Source organism: Amphiura filiformis, unplaced genomic scaffold (assembly GCF_039555335.1).
Source record: "Amphiura filiformis unplaced genomic scaffold, Afil_fr2py scaffold_34, whole genome shotgun sequence".
Classification (NCBI taxonomy): Eukaryota; Metazoa; Echinodermata; class Ophiuroidea; order Amphilepidida; family Amphiuridae; genus Amphiura; species Amphiura filiformis.
The window spans coordinates 981,061-1,002,385 of NW_027305498.1; the positions used below are offsets into that span (position 1 = coordinate 981,061).

General features: G+C 36.8%; 1 protein-coding gene across 1 annotated transcript in view; it reads left to right on the forward strand.

Moving 5' to 3' along the window:
- The window catches only part of LOC140143957 (von Willebrand factor D and EGF domain-containing protein-like), a 194,606-nt gene extending 174,569 nt beyond the window's left edge, over positions 1-20,037 (forward strand). The window contains 14 exon segments of the mRNA XM_072165788.1: positions 1,150-1,264; positions 1,909-2,162; positions 3,683-3,902; positions 4,648-4,794; positions 10,139-10,246; positions 10,661-10,756; positions 11,766-11,861; positions 13,826-13,921; positions 14,277-14,372; positions 15,246-15,341; positions 15,970-16,065; positions 16,807-16,902; positions 17,602-17,716; positions 18,535-20,037. Coding sequence (XP_072021889.1) covers positions 1,150-1,264; positions 1,909-2,162; positions 3,683-3,902; positions 4,648-4,794; positions 10,139-10,246; positions 10,661-10,756; positions 11,766-11,861; positions 13,826-13,921; positions 14,277-14,372; positions 15,246-15,341; positions 15,970-16,065; positions 16,807-16,902; positions 17,602-17,716; positions 18,535-18,565 — 1,662 coding nt within the window. The 3' untranslated portion in view covers positions 18,566-20,037.
- Positions 20,038-21,325: the final 1,288 nt, after the last annotated feature.

A 21,325-nucleotide genomic window follows, 5' to 3' on the forward strand; every position in this document is an offset into this window, starting at 1 on the left:
TTTTCGCAACTTTTGTATATGATTTTAAGGGTACATGTATGTTTTCGGAATTCCAGCTTCAAATCCCTAATCATTGCAAAATGAACCCCTAGGGTATTATAGGGTGTAGCCAACCGTGTGCTCAGGGTATTAAAGCGAGATCAAATCCTCACATTTTTTATAGATTTCTGTCATCTTCCTCTGTCACTCTTGTCTACGTTTTTACCCCTTCATTCTTTTCTTCCCTCTCTCTGAAATGTGGCAATCCAAAGCAAATACAAAACGTTCCATAGAAAACGTTTCAATGTCGGGTTATATAAAGGGTACAAAAGGTTTTGATAACATACAGAGAATGTTTTTGAAAACTGAATGCAAAACTTTGTAACATAATGTTATTAAGTGTTTAAATATTTTTTGCCGAAATGTTTGCCGAAGGTATATATTTTGCAGTAGCATTTCGCAGTAGCATTTTGACAACATTTTAAAAATATCGTTGCAATCATTTTTTCATATAAAACGTTTTAACCAAAACGCGTTTATAACACAAACATTTCATTAAATGTTTGCTGGGAAGTAGCGAATGTACTGGTCATGCTGATTGGCCGAATTGGATCTCGGAATCCTTAGATTTGATTAAAAATCATGATCTTAGATTTTGTCACATAGCCTATACCCAGGACATTATTTTTTCGCAGGTAACAGCTATTTAACCCGATTATTATACTTGTATAAGCTTTTAAGCTTGGCTTGAGCATTTTGCTTGAGCCTAGTTCCATTAGACCGACTGGTTAAACACATAAATACATAAGGAAATGCCTCCATTTCGGAATCTCGCAAAAAGTATGGTAAAACCGCCAAGTAAGCTCAAGATGCCACTTTGACCCACCGTGAGAAGGCACAAAGCACACACATATCTTATCACTGCAACAAGATGATTAAGCACTTTTATGTGCTAAGTATTATTTCGTAAATTAATCTGATGCGTATTCACAGAGGGAGTGCCGTCGCCAGGTCCAAAGCAACGGTAAGAAGTGAACATTTGAATGTTCACCAGTGCCATATACGTAGCCAGGCCCAGTGCAGTGGTAAAAAGTTAATTCTCTGGGGATCAAAACCCGGGATTAAAATTAATAACTAATCCCAGTTTTTGCCTTTTTTCTGAAATTCCAGCCTGATACATGTTTGATAAAAGGCGAATGTTATACAGAGGGAGAAATCAATACAGATAACGATTGTCAGCAATGTGTATCAAGAGAAAGCCTGAAGTCTTGGTCACTCTCCAAAGGTAGGACTAACGTGGTTGTTGTTCGCTTTCTATATAAAAAGGAATCGGCGCAACAATATAATCATTTACACGTGTGTCGATCGTATTCTTGTTACAATATTATGTTTTTAATGTGAAGCTTTATAAGGAGGAGATAGGTAAAGAGAAGACAAGAGAAGGAAGTTGGAGGGAAGGGGAGAATGGAAAGGAAGTGACGATAAACGAATGGAGTTGAATGAAATAAAAGGGAAGGCGATAACAGGGGAGTGAAAATTAGACTGGACAGGAATGAAAAGGAATAGAGGTTATCCGTGTTCTATACCTGCATGTGCAACCATGACTGCTTCAAAATAGCCCGCCAAAGTCATGCAGGTAACTCCGAGGTCGTACATTAAGTTGGTTTGAATGAGGAATACTACGGGAATCAGCGCCTTTTGTTAGAAGTCACGCATGAGTAAAGTAGATAACCTCTATTGAGTGGAGAAGGGAAGGGAATAAAAGAAATGCTTGAAAGGGGAAGAACATATGGACGAAAGAAGGGCAATACAGGGAGAAAGGGACAGCATAAAAACAGACCACTATAGTTAAGAAAAGAAACAATATTTGTAGTAAAAAAGGTTAGATTAACCATATTAACATGAAAACATAATCCATTCACATACCAGATAACCAGCCTCCAGTTGCCAACGCATTGCCCAAACTTCGTACCTTTGTTGGAGGAGAAATACGTCATCAAATCGATGCAAAAGACCCGGATGGATCAATCGATCATTTCACCTTAACGCCCGATCTTTTGGAAATTGGCATTCGGGTATTTTCTGGCGGAATATTCACGTGGAGCCCAGAGAATGATGGCGAATTTAGTATAGAAATAATCATGTATGACATCTGTGGCGCGACTGCCCCATACCCTTTGCAAGTAAGTACCATTTTTCCTCTTCTGTATTGTTAAAAAGTAATTTTAGAATTGACCTATTTCTCGTATTGTATACTGATTGTTGGATGGATTTTCTAAAGGAAAAGAAGCCACCTAACACCAGTCATCATAAAATCATAACATCCATGAAATACTTTTCTTTTACGACGTATGCTCAGATTTTGCTCAAAGAGAAAAACAATATTCTAAAAAATTAGCAGCCCTGTAAAGTTGCTCTTTTCACTAACTTCCGAGGGTTAAAAACAGAGGCGATAGCAAGACGTTTGAAATAAATTTTTATCGTCATCTAGCTATGGAATATGCGGAAAGGTTGACTGTCAATCGCAATCTTTCAACTGTTTTATTAAAAGATACGAAAAATTTTAACACTGCTATTATAATGAGAATAAAATGCGAATGCAAATATGCGAATAAAAAGCGACATATATATTAGTTCAGCTTTTGAGCCCAGAGTCATAGTTGTTATCTTCAATACCAAATGTCAAAATCATGACCTGCTATATTCGCCAAGTGCTGGTAGCACCCATGGTAATACCGCCCTCTGTAGTCATAATACAAACAGGTGCCTGCATATCATATGTCATAATTACAACCAGCCGCTAATAACTGAATCTTTTAGCTCGAATTTTTATTGTTTGACCAATTTCAACGAATAAGGTCTTAAAATACCTCATTCGTTGAAATTGGTCAAACAATAAAGACAAGGCGATCCAAAATCCCAAGGAAGATTGCAATACAAAAGTTGCATATTGCTTCATTGAATGCTCCATTGATTTATGCACAAAGCGTTCTCGAACATAAGAACTAGCTCCATGTTTTCCATTGATTAGAACATTAAAATGCAACTTTTGATTTCCTTCCTTGGGTTTCTTTAGTTCTCAACCGAGGTCTTAAATTAGAGCTAAAGGGAACATTTTGACATGATATACAGGGGTGAAAATAACTGTTATAATGAAAGACAAAGATAAAAACACTAGTTTGCGTCTGACGTCATCTGTCAATCAAACTCCGAGCACGGTTTGTTTACAAGTGTCGTGATGATATGAGTTGCTGAACACGGCGGTAAAACCGGGCGCCTTATTGTTAATTTTGCACCATCAAACATACAAACCATCTCAAAAGTTAGGTCTTAATAGTAGGAAACTTTCTTAACCGACGGCACCATGTCCACAATGCCTAAAAAAGTTGCTTTTTGCCTTGAATGAGTACGTAATTTTAGCCATTCACTGCTATTCCTTTTCTCCGATCGGCACCAGCCAGATAAATCGACCTTCCTTATACGCGCTATTAGCCAATCAAGGATCGTAGAGAATTTGATTGACAGTGACGTCAGACGCAAACTAGTCTTTTTATCTTTGTCTTTAATTATACCTTTATTATTTTGCTGTCTGTTATGTCCTGTTGACTGCATAAGCTCCTCAAAACAAATGAGACATAAGTTTATACCTAGCAATCTTGTGCATCATACCATGTTTTAAATCACATCATAATTTTTTACCTAGATAACAGTAACTCCGTGCGATTGTGAGAATGATGGTCGCTGCATTGCAAGTCCCAACGATCCCGATCCTACCAAGCATGTCTGTGAATGTACTGAAGATTTTAGTGGATCCTTTTGTGAGATCAACCTCGATCCTTGTCACTCACGTCCTTGTGTATACGGGGAATGTAACCGGTTAGTTGGAGAGGAGTTTGAATGTCAGTGTCGTGAGGGGTATTCAGGTAAGTTTGCGAGTCAAATTTCATAATTCAGATTTGTTTTCATCGGATAAAGAGCAACAAAAGCAGATCATCATACTTTGTGTTTCTATTTGTAACTGTTCATGAGGTTTGAATCACTTGTTATTTATCTGCTTAATGGCATATGTTTACGTATTTTTGATTGAGCAATACACTAACTGCCACTTTCCTATGGCGTATTATGATGACATGCCATGGCAAATGAACTATTGAAACAGGAAAATGTGAAATTGGGTTTTAAGTTTTTCGACAGCTCTGTGCTACGACCTTGGTGAGCTGTCACAGTTATGCACATGAGATACTGTCATTGATTCAATTATGGTGTGAATTGCATGACCATGCAAATGAGATTATTGAATGTATAATGGTCACACATCTCATTTACATCGTTTGACATTAGCCCATACCGTAAAAACTAGATAGGTAGCATATGTGCTTACTATCGAGCGCTTTTGAAAACATGAAATTGTACCGAAGTCTGGCGCTTTACCAACTGAGCAAATGGGGTTTAGACACACATTTGCAGGTATACTTGCTCGTATATAACTATGTGTATCGATGATTTGCTCAAAACCCTTTACACTTTTGTGTATAGGGCTCTTCATGTTTGCACTAAAAGCGCTCGATAGTAAGGACATATGCTAAGTTATCAAGTTTTAATGGTATGACGTTCCAGCAAAACCGATAGTCATTATCTTAACTTGATTTGTTTCACCATTGGTTCCAGGTCATCTATGCTCGGAGTCCAATGACCCATGTGATAGAACCCCATGTTATCCCGGTGTACTATGCAGAGCCTATAGTCCCTCATCCTTCATGTGTGGTCATTGTCCGGATGGCTTCACTGGCAATGGCATCACCTGTATCAAAAATGGTAAGTGGTGAAAGTATTCTGAACCATGGGTCCATTTCACTAAATCTTTACCCCTTCGTAATTCATATAACCATTCGTAAAGTTACGCATACCCAATACTAGACGTGACCATCCCTATTACTTGCGAAGGGTACCTTTCGTAAGTAAGTATTTAGTGAATGGAACTTACGACTCGTCGTAAGTTATGAACGATTTCGAGACTTACGAAGCTTCGTAAAGTTTAGTGAAATGGACCCCAGCTCAGGCTCTATAAATCAGGGCTCAAATGCGGCACTTGCCCCATTGGCAATTTACATTTGTTTCAAGTGGAATTCAGATTGGAACTATAGGATTAACGTAAATTATTTTTGACCGGATGTGTCATCATTTGCACCAACCCGAGACTTCAAACCAAAAGTGAATTCGACATTTCCACCCTCACTTGCTCATGCCTATATGTGACCATCCATCTCAAACCGCTCGTAAAGTCGGCAAATTATATTTCGAGTTACAGCGCAAAATATGCATAAAGGTTGTATTCATATTTACCTAATGTTTGTCCTACATGTTTCTCATTTTAGTGTCAATCAAACGCCAATCTTTAATCCTATTGTTGAAGAGGATAATAAGCTTATACTAGAGTTAGTAAATAGCTCTAGTCTTTGTTTGCTTTGGCCAAATCCTGTTCAAGTGGTGGGTTAACTAACAATCAACAATGAGAGGACATTCCTGAACCTCGTTGACTTGGGGATGATTTGAAGTGACCGCCTATTATACAATTGAATACCTGAGTGGAAGAAGGGCCCAACTCCATCAAAACTTTTTCTGAGATATTAAGAAAAAACTTAATATTTGGAAAAGTTTTATAAACAGAATGTTTTCATCTTCAGGGGACCTTTGATACATGAACATACAGTACTACATGCATTTGAAACCATATATGATGTTTCCATGGCAACGGTACAAGTCTTAATATGAGCTGGAGTTGGGCCCTTCTTCCACTAATATACTGCAAGTGCCAGTTCCGTAAGCAGATAGCTACAGAAATGTGGAAATTATCCATTATTTGCACAAGTAGAATCATGTAATATGTTAGCAAGGAAGTTTATTGTAGTGAAAAGCAGATGTCATGGATGAGCTAAATTTCTCTTTAACCCAATATTTATGGAGGAAGGGCCCAACTCCATGGAGTTGGGCCTTTCTTCCATGAAAACCATGATTAAGTGTACGTGGAAGACTATTTAGAGAGTGGATTTTGGCTCATCTTTCAAACACAAGGAAGAACAGTCTGCTGCAAATAAAATGCTGGGTCTAACTCATTTTTGTAAAAAATTGGAGTTGGTTGGGCCCTTCTTCCACTCAGGTATTCAATTTGATATGTAATACCAGCGATGTGGAAAAATAATATAAAATAATGTACCCTTTTACTGAAGGAGCAAAGTTTAACAAGCCATAACTCCGCTTCTGGATATTGTTTGAAGTCAAATGATATATCATTGTAAAGCTTATGATATATATTTTCTAAACACGGAAGAAAACAAAATTGACCAGGGGCTGACTTTACGAGCGTTTCGACGTGGACAGTCACAAATGAACTCGAATTCTACTTGCGTGTTGAGTTTGAATTCGACAATAGTTGCTCCGGGTCGTATTTGCCCAAGTTCAAAATTGTTCAAAAAGTCCAAAATCCCTAAAGTATTCTCGTCATGGTTCGTGCTATGTCATCGATGCGAAAATAGGATTGCTTGCCAAAAGAACTGCTTCTAATTATGCCAATTACGAGTACATTGATGAAATATAGAATAAGTCGGTACTGAGACATAAACAAAACAATTATTATACACACACAAAATCGAAAGTAGTATATCTGTCAAGTCTGTAAAACATTTACATAATTGTTGTCATGGACACGGTTACATTTTACTTCCATTCAAGAGGAAGCATACATTCAATCTTACATCCTTAATCTTACGTGACATCAAATTTTCCAGAACACGGTTCCTGAAACATAAATCAAAAATTTAGCGCCAAATTTTCTGTCACCAATATGTTAACAATTCAATCCTCAAGGCCAAATTGTCGCCTATAACATTTTCTTAACATTTGGCGGATGTAGTTTTTCTTCTTTCATGAATTCCCACTTGGCATACGCCTACAATGGGGCCAAATTAAATCATGTGTTTCAATTTTTCCTTACCTTGGAGCCTTAAAGTAGCTTCAATGCTTCATATACCGAAGTAATTCTTAAGCTCCACCAATAAAGGAAAACATCAATCAAATTATTCTCATCGTATATACCTTTAAGGTTCACGCTGTCATGTGAAAGTTCAGCGAATAATTTGACATTTATTTAGTCTAGGCGGTTACAGGCTTTGTTTAAATGAATGTATATCATCGTTTTGAAATACGCCTACAAAATCCCATCAATCAAGAAATCCACTGCCTTACATATAGGCAATGATTGTGAAAATTGGGTTTAAAGGCAATCTTCATCATTTCGTTCTTCTAGATTTGTGAAACTCTCTTCTATAGTCTGCCGATATACATAGAAGAGAGTTTACCAGAACTACCATTCGCTGAACAGTCCCGAAATAACGCCAAATAATGGAAAGTAAGACCTTTGACCTTGGATGTACAGCCGGCATGTGGTGATCTAATGGACACTGTATGCATTAAGAAATTATATTAGAATTGTAAAGGCCAATATAATTTGGATCTACATAAATGTTATAGGTGATTCTCCGTCTGCCTGAATTTGGACAAGGCTTTAGGATATTACCGAATCTATAGTTTTAAAATTAAACCTTGGTCCAGCAAAATTGACCACATGTGGGAATGAGATTAAGACAGGTTAACCATTGTCCTAGGAGGGCATTGTTAATATTATGCAATACTCATGTATTGGTGGGGAGGGGCTTTCACGAAAAACTTGAAACCAAAACTTGAGAGCTAGTGAATTAGTTTAATTCTCTCAAGGCGTATAAGAAAATTCGGTGTTACTTTCATGTAAGCATTACCACATTTCTATATCCCTAACCCTTACTCTAAATCCTAACCCTAAAACCAAACCATTTCCATAATTATGCTTACATGGAGGTAAAAGCGAAAATTCGTAAAGCCAGTTCACGGCTTTTAATAAGAAATGTATTTTCTTAAGAATTATCTGTTTATCATTTTTAGTCCCTTGGGTTTCTAATGTCTACTGTGTCTTGTTCGAGATCAAATCATGCAGACCGCAAAACAATTAAGGCACCAAGGATATTATTAACCCTGTATATCCTACACAAATACAGATATATCATAATTTTCTTTTCGCTCGGATTTAAGATCTCATTCGTTGAAATTGTTCAAGAAATAGAAACACGATGATCCAAAAACCCAAAGAAGAGCCAAATTAAAAAGTTGCATCAAAATGCAACTTTCGTTACTTCCTTGGGTTTTAGATCAACGTTTCCTTAATTCTTAACCCATTTCAACAAATGAGGTCTTAAATCAGAGCTATTACGGGTACGGGTACTCGGTGCTTGTTTAAATTTTGGCATATTGGTCTTTGTTTGGGATTTACAGTGGTGAACGTAACTTTAATTGTTTTCGGCCTGTACTCAATACCTGTTCACGGTCATTCGATGGCGAACACTTTTGTGATTATGAGAAGTACTTGGCAACAGCACAAAAAACGGCGAAATAGTGATATGATCTGATAGAGGCAAATTTGACAAAATGAGCTATCAACTAATATCCACTTCTGCATAAAATAGGTTGATATTGCTGCAACTCTGCTAAGTTATTAGGTTTTATAATGCCAATTTCCTGGTGAATTTATTTTATAGTGTTTTTGTCACCTATTTTCATAATCATTTGAATCTCGGAATCTTTTAATTTTAAAATTGCCCTGGCAAATAATATTATGGCGTCACAAATATTGCTCCTTATTGAATACCGTAAAACCTCGTCTACAAGCATATACAGTACTTTTGATGAAAGTTAAATTAATCCAGGCGCCATCCATCGACAAAATGATAACAACACGGAGTTTGAGCACATACATTACCGATACAAGCATAATACAAACAAGTACTATTGTAAGACCAATCTATTGTATTGGCATATTTACGTCTGTTGCGTATCAGTTTAGCTTTCATCAAAAACATTCTATATGCTTATAGACGATTTTTTACGGTATTCGTTTACAACATAACTGGGGGCGGCACTAAGATATGGTATATTCTTCATGGAAGTTATCATGGTTATACACCAAATTAGTCTATTGTCAATATTTCATTGATGGGTTATATTATACACCTTTTTTCCGTAAACTGTATATCCCTGTCTTGATACTAGGCTAACTTTGGGAGACTTATATGGATGCCCATGACATTCCGGAATCTCGCATAATATAAGGCTGTGAGTTGCCACATAGCAGTCAAGCATCCCTTTCAATACAAATGTACATGTCTAGATGGACGTGGGCTTTTTTCTTGAAGTTAAGTCAAAAGCTGCACACGCCTTAAATATGGAAGGAATCTTCAATCAATGAATACAATTTCTCTGCTGAGCTGTGTGTTGATTCAAACGTTTTTCAGTTGTAATTGAAAGTGGTGAATATCGAGTGTTGTACATAACGTTTTTCAATAAGTATAATGGTTGATAAGTAAGATTGCCATTGTTTTGTGCTAGTAGAAATTTCATATAGGCCACACCTTACTTTTCTACACCAAGCACAAAAAGAAACTCGTCAGTTACAGTCATCCTTGCTCTAAAACAACCTGATAATTGTGGATAATTTTGAAATATACATTTTACTAATTGGACTTTGCTTTCTCATTTGACACCGTGTTCGTGAAAGTCGAGAAGAATTGACCAAGATATGCGCCTCCAAACCCTCAAACACCAAAAATCAAAAGTTGCAATTTTAACGATTCAATTGTGTGTGCTTTATTGATTGGCCAGTGGTGCTTGTGTGCAATACAACGACATGAACGATGCGTTCCCATTGAAAATCGTTGTAATTCCAGTTTTTGATTTTGGGGTGTGAGGGTTTGGTGGAGCATATCTTGGTCAATTTTTGTTTGATTTTCACGAACAGCGTGTTAAATGAGAAAACAAAGACCAATTACCAAAAGGATGACTATAACTGACGAGTTTCTTTTTATGCCTGCTGCATATTGAGCTTTGATCTCTTTCTAATGTTTGCTGTCAAATACATTCAATCTTTGCTCTTGCTTTTAGTACTCATTTCATTTCAAAAGTGCTTACATTTTTATTCTTTTTGTTTATACAACTTCATCTGCCTATCTTTTCATATTATTATTTACGATTTTTGCTCTCTTTCGCATTGTTCTTTCTTTTATTTTCCGTTATCAAGCTGATGTAGGTCCACTCTGTAAGGGACCATGCCCAAGAAATATGCAATGTAATCCCCAAGCAGGGTGCGAGTGTAAACCTGGCTATTTTGGAAGTGTGTGTTATCAACGTAAGTTTCTAATTCTGGCAGTGGTGGCATCATGATTTTATTGGGACAAATTCAGAGAGGGGCTAAATTCGGCAAATCATTTTTTTTGGCCCGAAATAGTGGAATTTTGGTGATTTACTTTTGTTCAAACCGGGTGAAACCGGGGGGGGGGGGCATATCCCGTGTTTTTGGTTTTGATGCATTAGTAATTATTACCCAACATCGGCTCATTTTTGCAGTTGTATTTTCTATTAATACTTTATTTTTGATTATTTTTCTTTTTATTATTTTGCATTGCTAATTTTTGTTTAAAATAATAATTTCTAATAACGTTTATTATTTTCTTCGATTATGATTAATTATGTTAAACATTGCGTTTAACATTGAATAGAATTTGTTCATAATTGTATTTACATTCGATACGGCTCATTTTAGCTCGCTGTAGTCCACCGTGTGGAAACAATGGACGATGTATAGGACCTAACTTCTGTAGTTGCCCGCCAGGATATACTGGACCAAGGTGCGAAATAGGTAAGATTGATAATAAAAACCATTTTCGATGCACGATGAGCAAACCGTTTATCATTTCAAGCGGCGTGTCACGTCCGCCCCACCAAATCAGGATATGGTTAGTGTTCGGGTGAGGGTTGTAATTAGGGCTGGACAATTTAATAATACGCAAATTTTATATCTTAATATTACACTGAAATTAGTATTTACATACAAGAAAAGGTAATAGTCATGTTCTTGCCATTCTCATTATTCAAGGGACTAAAAAATATATTGAAGCTTTAAAATAGCTTCAATAGACGCAGGTCGTATACAATTATATGTTTTTTTTATTTAATTGTTTCATTAGTTTACATTGTTGTCATATGTGTATTTCAGGACACAATCAATTCCCATTATTCATTCATGCAAGCTCATCCACCTATAAAACAAACGCACCTTACATTTAGTTTACATAACAATCTAGACATTAAACATTTCATTTGAAGATTTTGAAAACATTATCGCATGTAAGTGGAATAGGTGGGAATTTTCGAAACGAAAGGGCTATGCTGTTTTATTATTTATAGACTGCACGTGTACGTATTTGGAATGAATCTGGGTGGATGTCCAATTCAGCCTTCTTTGGTTTGTCAGATTTTGTTGATTTACCAAAGGTATAAAACGTGACACGGTCATGTAATAATTGTGTACTACCTAACTTTCATGACTTTGGCTTAGGCACACAGCATACTACATGCTTTATCCATGTTAACAATGTTGGTAGAAGTAGTTACATAAGCGATAGTACATAACTTTGTATACTTTGCACAGGGCTCATGGTGATTTTCTTCCATTGTCTTCCTGTTACTTCTTTATGGAAGCCTCTAAGTGCCATCCGACTTGACGACATGTCTGAAGATAATTTATCTCGCCATGTCGTCAAGTCGGATGGCACTTAGACGCTTCCGTAATCTTCTTTTTTTCCTTGTCATACATACATTACTTTTTCCTTCATGCATATTCATATAATCTCATATAATTCGTGCAGCACAGTGTAGGTTTGGATGCCTCAATGGCGGCCAATGTGTTGGAATCAATGTCTGTCGATGTATGCCTGGCTACGTGGGACGCAGATGTCAGACTAGTAAGTTTGAATGACTTTGTAGTGATGCAGATGCTGCAACTGTAATAAAAATGCAAACTGCCTAGCAACTTGCACTAAGTATGACTGTTTGAATAAGTTTGCATTTGCACAAAGGATAATGGGTACTGCTGTATGGAATTCTGAGATGAGAAGATATTTTCATAGAGGAGAACAGAATACTAGTCTTATAGGGAGTTTCCGGCAATCATAACATTATGCCTTATATGTTAGAACTAATTATCAAGCACGAATCACATGGTTTTATTTAAAACAAACTCATATTGACCATAAAAACGAATAGAAACAGTCGGCTCTCAACATGCGATATTCAAAATTCCGCGCCAAAATTTTCTAAATGCAATGACGTAATGGTTATTTGTTCTCAATTATCGTCAGCCTTCATTGCAATACTGGGACGTCATTGTACTTGACAATTTCGGCGTCCGAGTATTTTGAATATCGCGTGTTGAGACACGATTTTTTATTCGTTTTTATTGTCACTATGAGTTTGTTTTAAATAAAACCACGTGATTCCTGCTTGATAATTATTTTTCTTACATATAAGACATAATGTTGTGATTGCCGGAGTCATCCTTTAATATTGCGTCAGCTTAGCATTTCGCCACCACAGTCTTGCACACATTTTAAAAGTGCACCCTCACTTCACCACTTCTACCTTTAATGCACGTTTTTATATGTTTGACATGGATGTCGCCACCACTCATTTAGGACTGTCTGCACATAAATTTACTCAATAAGCATGATTTAAACTCACAATTCAACGTGTAGATGTTTTCTTTCAGTGCCAATCATTTACCATCATAGTGCATGGCCGATACTTTTATTAATCATCAGTGTTACTAACATGTATAATGTTCAGTCTGGTTCAATTCATGTTTCCAGGAATTAAGTCATTACATTTCAAAATAAGTACAGATTATTGAATTTATTAAAATTACATGTGTATCATTAAAGTTTTTCCTCGGGTGGATTAAACTCGTATGTTTTTCATGAGAGTTTAATCAATGCGTCATGTTAGAATGACATATATTTCAAAAGTATGTTACTGTATTATTGAAATATCTTAATAGTAATGGAATTCAGATTTGTTTAAATATGATGAAATGTTTGACAACATAATACAGAGTAAATGTGCCAGATACAGTTAGGCTAATTGAAATGTTCCTCAAATACGTTTCGGGTGAATTGTGTTTAGTACTTCTCCCTATGCAGTCAATGGAACAGGGAAGTTGTACTATATCGCTGAGCGAAAGTGATTGGTTTCTAGCCAATGAGGTAGATTGCTTTTTGTTGCATTTGGGTAAAGCGCGCTACCTTTTTGGTCAAATACTAATCGCTTGTCGCTCAGCGATGGAATATAAATCCAGCTTTACGCGGTCCGTGTGTTCAAACGTGCGTTCATACGTGCATATGATATCACTAGTCACCAATCCACCCTGGATTGTGCTCTTTCGTCTGGGACCGGGAACCAACGCTTGTGCTTGCCACAGGAGGGCTACAAACACGATATTTAGCGGTCTAGGGCTATGTGTTATGCCTAATTGTATTCAGAATGCTTTTAATTTTGACTATGAACCAGAAAACGTATCGCTTATAATTGATAATATTTACAATATCTTTGACTTGCTTTACTGGGGAAATAAGCAACTTCGCTCCGGCATACGAGTGATTTGTTCAAAATCACTCTCCTATGACGGAGAGAGTTCGCTTATTTTCCCAGTATTGACGAGTCTGTACGTACGAAATGAACGCGCGGACAACGTAGAAAATCTAAACAAATTGTCCGTTTTACAATATAAAGCCACCTACCTTGCTTGCATATCTTTACAAAATATCGAAATTCCAACCTTTTGTATTATTATGAATTGCTATTTATCCACAAAATTAAAAATCAAATAAAGGATCTGATACTAACAGATAATATATGTATGGTATTTCTGCAGTGACTTGCCAATTACATTGTTTAAATGGAGGCTTCTGTCAAACACCTGAAAGCTGTAGATGTCGATCTGGATATACGGGGAACACATGTGCCATAGGTAAGTTATCATATTGGTTTCTGAATTGCTTTCACTATAACACCGGGCTATAATATTTAAAACCCAATACAACAGACGATATATTAATACAGCAGCCGCTATGTGGTGGCGTATTTCTCTTGTCCATTCGGTATCGCAAAAGCTACAGTCGATGAATCGTAATCGATTTGAAGTCGTTATAGCATGCTTGGCAACAAATTGATACAGTTTTATAGTCAGCTTAAGAGCGACGCAATTTCTATAGCATCAACTGGTAGCGTTTGCGTTATCGCTACCAGCGTTTAATAGTAATACTCTTTGGTGCTTTTTTCAGTCGGCAATAACAAAAGTTATATTTCATTTTCATATTTATTAGCAATATGTGAACCACATTGCCGCAACGGAGGTGTATGTATCAGACCTGGTCACTGTCTATGTCCACGTGGATTCAGCGGGAAATCATGTGAAAAAGGTAAGATACAGAATTAGATATTCGCACCTACACGCGGTATGTGATGCATCAATGAGCGTGACGACGCTTGGATGTGATTTAGGAGTGCCGATTGGTTACAACGGTTGAAATACGTGAATTGCGATAATATGCCCGGGGGGTACTCAAGTTTGGTTTTAGTAGGGACGTGCCGCTAAGATTTTGGAAGTAGACCCATAAATATACCAATTTTTCAAGAAATTTGGACCCATTGATATACCAAAAGTCAAAATTTTCGGCCGAATTTACCCAAAATTGTCTTAGTTTTTACAAATGTTCCCAACATTTTGGGAAAATTTTGGCTAGATTAAGGAAAAATTGGGCTGTTTTCCGAAAAAATTGAGAAAACTTTGAAAAAAGGACCCATTCATATACCAAAATAGGCTTTGAAAAAGGGGTCATTGATGTACCAGAAGGCTGAAAATGCTACCCATGTTGGCGGCACGTCCCCGTATGGTCATTTGTACTGGGTAACCCCCCCCCGGGATAATATGTATGCGTGGGAGTGTATGCTTCCGTATCCGGAGGGTCATCAAACAACGTCACATGAAATAGCTAATCTAATATTTTGTTAATTTATTGAACGCCATTAATGGTATAAAGTGCCGCTCATGGGTGGCGTGCCTTATTGTACAACCTAGCCAAAGATAGATAAGAAGACACTGAGAGAAAGAGCAGTATACGTCGGATTCCAAAACTGGAGATGGCCCCACAGGTCCACGGGTCTCGAGTCCTCCGACTGCTCAAAAAACTACATTTTCAATAATTGCAGCTTACAATCGTACACCCTATCCATTCCACAATAAGCCATCGCAGCCAGTAACATTGCTATGTACTTTTGTTTTGAATGTATAGGGCAGTGCTCAATTCCATGTCAGAACGGTGGTAAATGCGTTCGTCATAATATGTGTCGATGTCCTAAAGGCTATACGGGACGGAGATGTGAATTACGTAAGTTGGGTATAATCAGTTTTGGTAAGAACTAGTATATCTTTAAAAAAAACAGCTAAATAAAAGACGGGGACTGACCGCTAGTCCTAAGTTTCGCTCTAGTCCGAAAATAAAAAGGGTTCGCTAGTCAAAAGTTAGGGATTCATGAGCGAACTTTCGGAATAGCAAACTAGGACTAGCAAACAAAATGGACTGTGTCCAAGGAATAATGAATATAGATCATGGAACACCTGAAATTTACATAAACAAGAACAACAACAGCAGAGACCACACGTCGAGATGTCAATTTGTTTTTCATTTAATTATGTGGTTGATTTGGGGTGTAATTGTTTTCAGGTTTATTGGGGGCATTGTATTTTGGGTCGAATTTGGATATGTTTGTAAGGAACCTCAGCCGCACATCTCTACAATGCCCAACCATTCCAAACTGAAAACCACACCACTAGACGTATTTTGAACATATGATGACATACATGTATAATATAATGAGCGTGTCCTAATCATGCAATATCCCGTGGACTTTTAGTCTAAACTTCTTAACGTCATCAATAAACGCTGTGGTGCGAATTACGATACCATTTGTTAATAAATTAAAACTTGATTGCACGTGTATCAATTGAATTTCCAGCCTCCTGTGAGCACAGCTGTCAAAATGGTGGCCGATGTGTCCAACCAAATCGATGTTCGTGTCCGTCAGGCTACAGGGGCCGAAGGTGTCATAAAGGTATTGATGTATTCTGTATTATAAGTTGTTTTAGATAGTTTTTCAACAGCTAGTTACACCAATATAGTGACAATACATGTTATAGGTCTGCCATAAGCAACACAATCTTATGACTGTCATAGTTTGGTATTATGTGTAAAGACCCATAATTTCAGTGATCCCAGCGCAAGTGTAAAAAAATTAAAATTGTTTATAAATTGCTTAAAATTGTCATTTGGGATTTTTGAAATTACAAATTTAGCACAAAAAAAACCGAAGAAATTTGTCAAGATAACAGCAGTACTGACGAAATTGAAGCCCCATTCAAATACACATAGATTTATATTTAGATACTATCAGTATCTAAATTACAGATTCGTGTAAAATGTCTTATTTTGTCTTAAATACACGGCTTTCGGCTGAACCACTAACAGGCTATGTTAGCACATCTATGACAATGGCAAAGGTACCAAAATCTTAATTTTGATGATTCTTACAATCGTCTGGATGATCGCGTCCGTTTTTGAATAATGGTCATTATTTAAAGGGGGAGGGGTAATTACTTTTTTGTTTACATCTTCACTATAGAAAATTTAATGTAAGTAATTTGCTAATAACTCTAAAATGTGTTGTTTCTTTAAAAACTACAGTAAATATCCCTCTGCATTTCAATCATGCTCCCCAGGTGCTACCATAAAAATGCCATAAGAATGCCATAAGAAAATAGTATAATTTATGTTATCTGTTATTCCAATTTTCAAGCGGTATGTGTGTCTGGATGTCGTAATGGTGGCAAGTGTATCAGACCTAATGTATGTACATGCAAACCAGGTTATGGAGGATCTAGCTGTCAGACACGTAAGTTTACTATTCATCTTCTTTTCTTATTTGTATCTGACATATACCTTTAGTAAAGTATATACGTACATTACGTACACTACTAATACATAGCAACATTGCGTTTACCAAAATAACATAAGCAAAAATACAAAATTCCAAACAAGTGTGTTTTAAGAGTTTTTGTTCATGTTGCATGTAGCAACAGCAACAAGAAACCAGCGTTCGCCATCAACAGTTGACTTTGTGAATGGCAAGACGCGAAGGATCATTTGAAGAGCTGAGCGGACGAGTAGACAGAGAATATAGAGGAACATTTGAGCAATAAAACTCAAAATAAATCCCTCTTTCGGGATGACTAACTTTTGGCGTATTCCAAAGTCTCCTTCGTTTGGATGACTGCGCACTTTTGGCGTTACCCAAAGTCCCCTATATTCAGCGTCCGAATGTATAGCATCTTCGCTATAAATCCAATTTGACATATTTCAAGTTCTCGTCTTTGCGATTACGTTGCTGTGCTAATGCTTACAGCGTGTTGTCTTCCAATTTTTATACAAACTATCAAGTGACATTATCATTTTCTAATATTAGATTCCTACACTAAGATATAATGCACTACTTATTTCTTGGACTTTGAGATTTTCCCGGCAGGAATACACTTCATGACTGATGACATTTGTTACTTTCTGTTCTTTCTGAAACATTTCTGTGTTTCTACAGCAATATGCAGGAGATCATGTATGTATGGAGGTCGCTGTACAGGACCAAATCGATGTACATGCCCACGTGGATTCGCGGGAAGATATTGTGAAATAAGAACACCATCTAACAGAAGGTTAGTTGATCACTCTTTTGTTCTTGACCTTTCAGATCGGTTATACATTTTTACTCGGTCACAATGCCGTAACATTTGTATCATTATTTGAGCTGATAACACACGATCATACCCGAAAATTTAAAGTTTCAACAACACCCGTGTTCTTGATGACCTTCTAAATATTGGCACTTCTCCACCGTGCCCGGGACACTCGATACTAAGATGCTCTATATATATTGTAAAGTCTGTACCATGTAAATATGTTTTGTAAAATCGTACAAACCTTTGTGTACTTTCTCTTGAACTCCGTTGGGTCTCTTAGTTGGGTTTCTTAGAAATAACACTCCAACAAATTGCCATTTAGAATGTAATGCATTTTACATTGCATATTGTATTTGAAGACACATTGAGAACAGCCAGTGTTTTTATGCGAATGTTTCAAATGTTTTAATGTCTATTAACTGGCCAGATATTGTCCTTTTATTTGCTTATCTGGACGTAGTGTTTATGAAAATCTCCCGGGAAAATCTGAAATTCATTTCCCATGTCATATGCGTAGTTTTGAGATTGGAATAATAATAATAATAATAATAAGCATAATACTAAATAACAATGAATGATGATAAATTATGAGATATAAGTAGTTCGAGGACGTAAAGTCTTCCGATTCAAGAACCGATAACTTTGGAGGTATTTTGACCCTAATTCTCAAAAGAATATATACCAAGAATAACTTTTTTTAAGGTTTTTGACATGCACTAAAAAATATTTACTCAGTAAACAATTGATTGATTGCTAATCGAATTTATTTCTTTTAATATTATTACCTCATGTAGGTACTCCCGGGATGTAGAAACTTATTCATGACATTGACATGCGCACATTCCAGACAGCGATGGATTGCAGCAGTGAGATTGGGAAGATGCGTGAGCATGGAACCTAAGAACAGAATACGAGGTTGAAATATCAAGCGTTTTGAGCTGTGTGACGAGGTTCGTGTCCGAAGATACAACTCCGTGCCATTTTTTACGGACATACAAAAACATGGGAATTATATGTGTTCAATGGGACCTTTTAAAAGTTATGCAAATATAAGCACTTTTGTCAATGTAAGTCAAACTATTTAAACATGACTATATCTGTTATAGTTCCAGGGAGTATCAGACGAAATTGTGAATATTGGTATGGTTTTGTAATTATTTTTAATGGTTTTGATTATGAAATAATTTATACATATCTGAAACATTTTATTTATGTTTTATTTGTTACTAAAATCTAGTACCCGCGTACTAAAACTATGAATCTGAACAATTATGTAAACCAGATCGTCAATAACAGTTAGACAATGAACAGTACGTTTCAGATTGAACCATTTTTTTATCAAAGGCTCACGACTTTTACTCAGGGCATTGTGTCAAAAGAACTGTAAAGTGACCTTTAGATTTCTATTTTACATTGGGAAAGCAGACTAACTTTTCTTAAACAAGTGCGACAACTAGTCATTCGAAGCTAACGTTGATAACTATACGTCGTTCAACTGCAACAAGTTGATTCTTTTTCAAGCTAAAATGGTCAAATATGAGGTTAATTTGGTCAAAAACGTAACATTGAGATCTTTATTGAATTGACTATTCCTTGTTGAATTTGGAGGGGTGGGGAAATTTATTCCCCAATTGATATGAATGTAAATAAAGAATGTAACATAAATAATAATGATATAATTATTTATCTATACTGTTTATAAATACCAATATAGATCATCAATTGACCTCCGCTTGTTCGAAATTCTACTTGCTCGACAAATCCTACTGCTCTATACCCTTAACACTTACAGTCATAAGTAATCGGGTCTTTGTTGTTGTTGATTGGCTCAAGAGGTTATCATCTTGTCGAGCATCAAACGGAATGTCGAACAAGCGGAGGAATACGAGATGATCACAAAGGAGATTGGGGCATTGATTTCTTGTAAAAACATGTATATTATTATAACCTAAGCAATTTGATGTACATATCATTCGGTCAAATCTACTTATGTGTAAAAAGTTATGTGCCTTGGAAGGATTTAGAATGCAGTTTGTGACAATTGTTAGAGCAGATTAGAGAATAAGTAGCAAACTCAATCTGAACTCCTCAACAAAAGTTATCGTGTTGCATATCAGTGAAAAAGCAATTTATTCCCCTGTACAAATACGCCACATTTTAAACAGTCACTTTTTTCACGGCTGAGTACATACAGTAAGCCAAAGAATTAGGGTACTAGTTGTGTTCACCCCTGTATATCCCAAATAAAGACACATATGTCAAAATTAAAACAAGCAGTCAATACCTGTACTCTTTAGCTCGGATTTTTCAGACCTTATGTGTTGCAATTGGTTGAGAATTAAAGAAACGGTGATCTAAAACCTAATGAAAAAACGAAATCAAAAGTTGCACTTTTGTCTTCTAATCAGTGAAAGCACGACGCTAGTTTTAACGTGCTAATCAATGGAAACGCGGCGCTAGTTCTCTTGTTCACGAACGGTTGAGGTCTTAAATTCGAGCTAAAAGATGCAGCTATTGGCTGCAGGTTCCAATTATGACATATATGTCTCTGTTTAGGATATACAGGAGGTGAACATAACTGGTACCTTATTTTTTGTGAATGTAGTGGGTCTCAAACAGAATGTGCCACTTTACCATTATTCTGTGATCATTCTAGTCACTAACCTCAATAGCGGGTGGAAAAACCATACGCAACCACAACAGCCAGACCCCTCCCCCTCAGTCACGCTGCGCACCAGCCTGGTTACACATTGGATTGGGATGGCATTCCATTCTTCAACCAAGATTCGTCGCAGGCCATTCAATGTGGTTGCATTGGCTACCCTGGCATGCATAGCACGACGAATCTGGCCCCACAAGTATTCTTTAGTTAGTCCTTGACTACCTGGCCCTGTAGGGGCGAGCGTTGTCATCTTAGAGGATTGCATTAGGTCCCAAATTGTGAAGATATGGGAGCTTGTGGAATTGCAGTTTGCGGCACACAGAACAATGGTCAATACACATTTGTGACCGTCCACGGCGAATGAGCCGTAAATTCCTCCCCGGTCAATTTTGTTTTATTTCATGTTTAAAAATAAACATCATAAACTTAAAAATGGTATATCATTTGACTTCAAACGATATCCAGAAGCGGGGTTATGGTTTGTTAAACTTTGCTCCTTCAACAAAATTATAGCTTTTTACGTTTTTACATGTGTCTCTTTTTCCACATTGCTGGCAATAAATATCAAACAGTCATAATTGGCGGTCATTTCAAATCATCCCCAAGTTCTCTCATTGTTAATTGTTGGCTATGCAGACCAGAGCTATTAAAAGTTCTATAGGCATCTAAGGTAGAAGCTTATTATCCACTTCAACAATAGGATTATTGATTAGTTTTTGACTATCAAAATGAGACGGATGTCGTGCCAGCTTAAGTTACTGATGAATATGACCTTCGTACACATTTTACACCGTAATTCAGAATACAATTTAGGGAATTTACGGCTCATTTGTGCTGCCGGGTCACATTTTGTTTGACACCCCACTACACTCAAAAGACGTGTACTCAGCCGTGAAAAAGGCGATGGTCTCAAATGTGGTGTT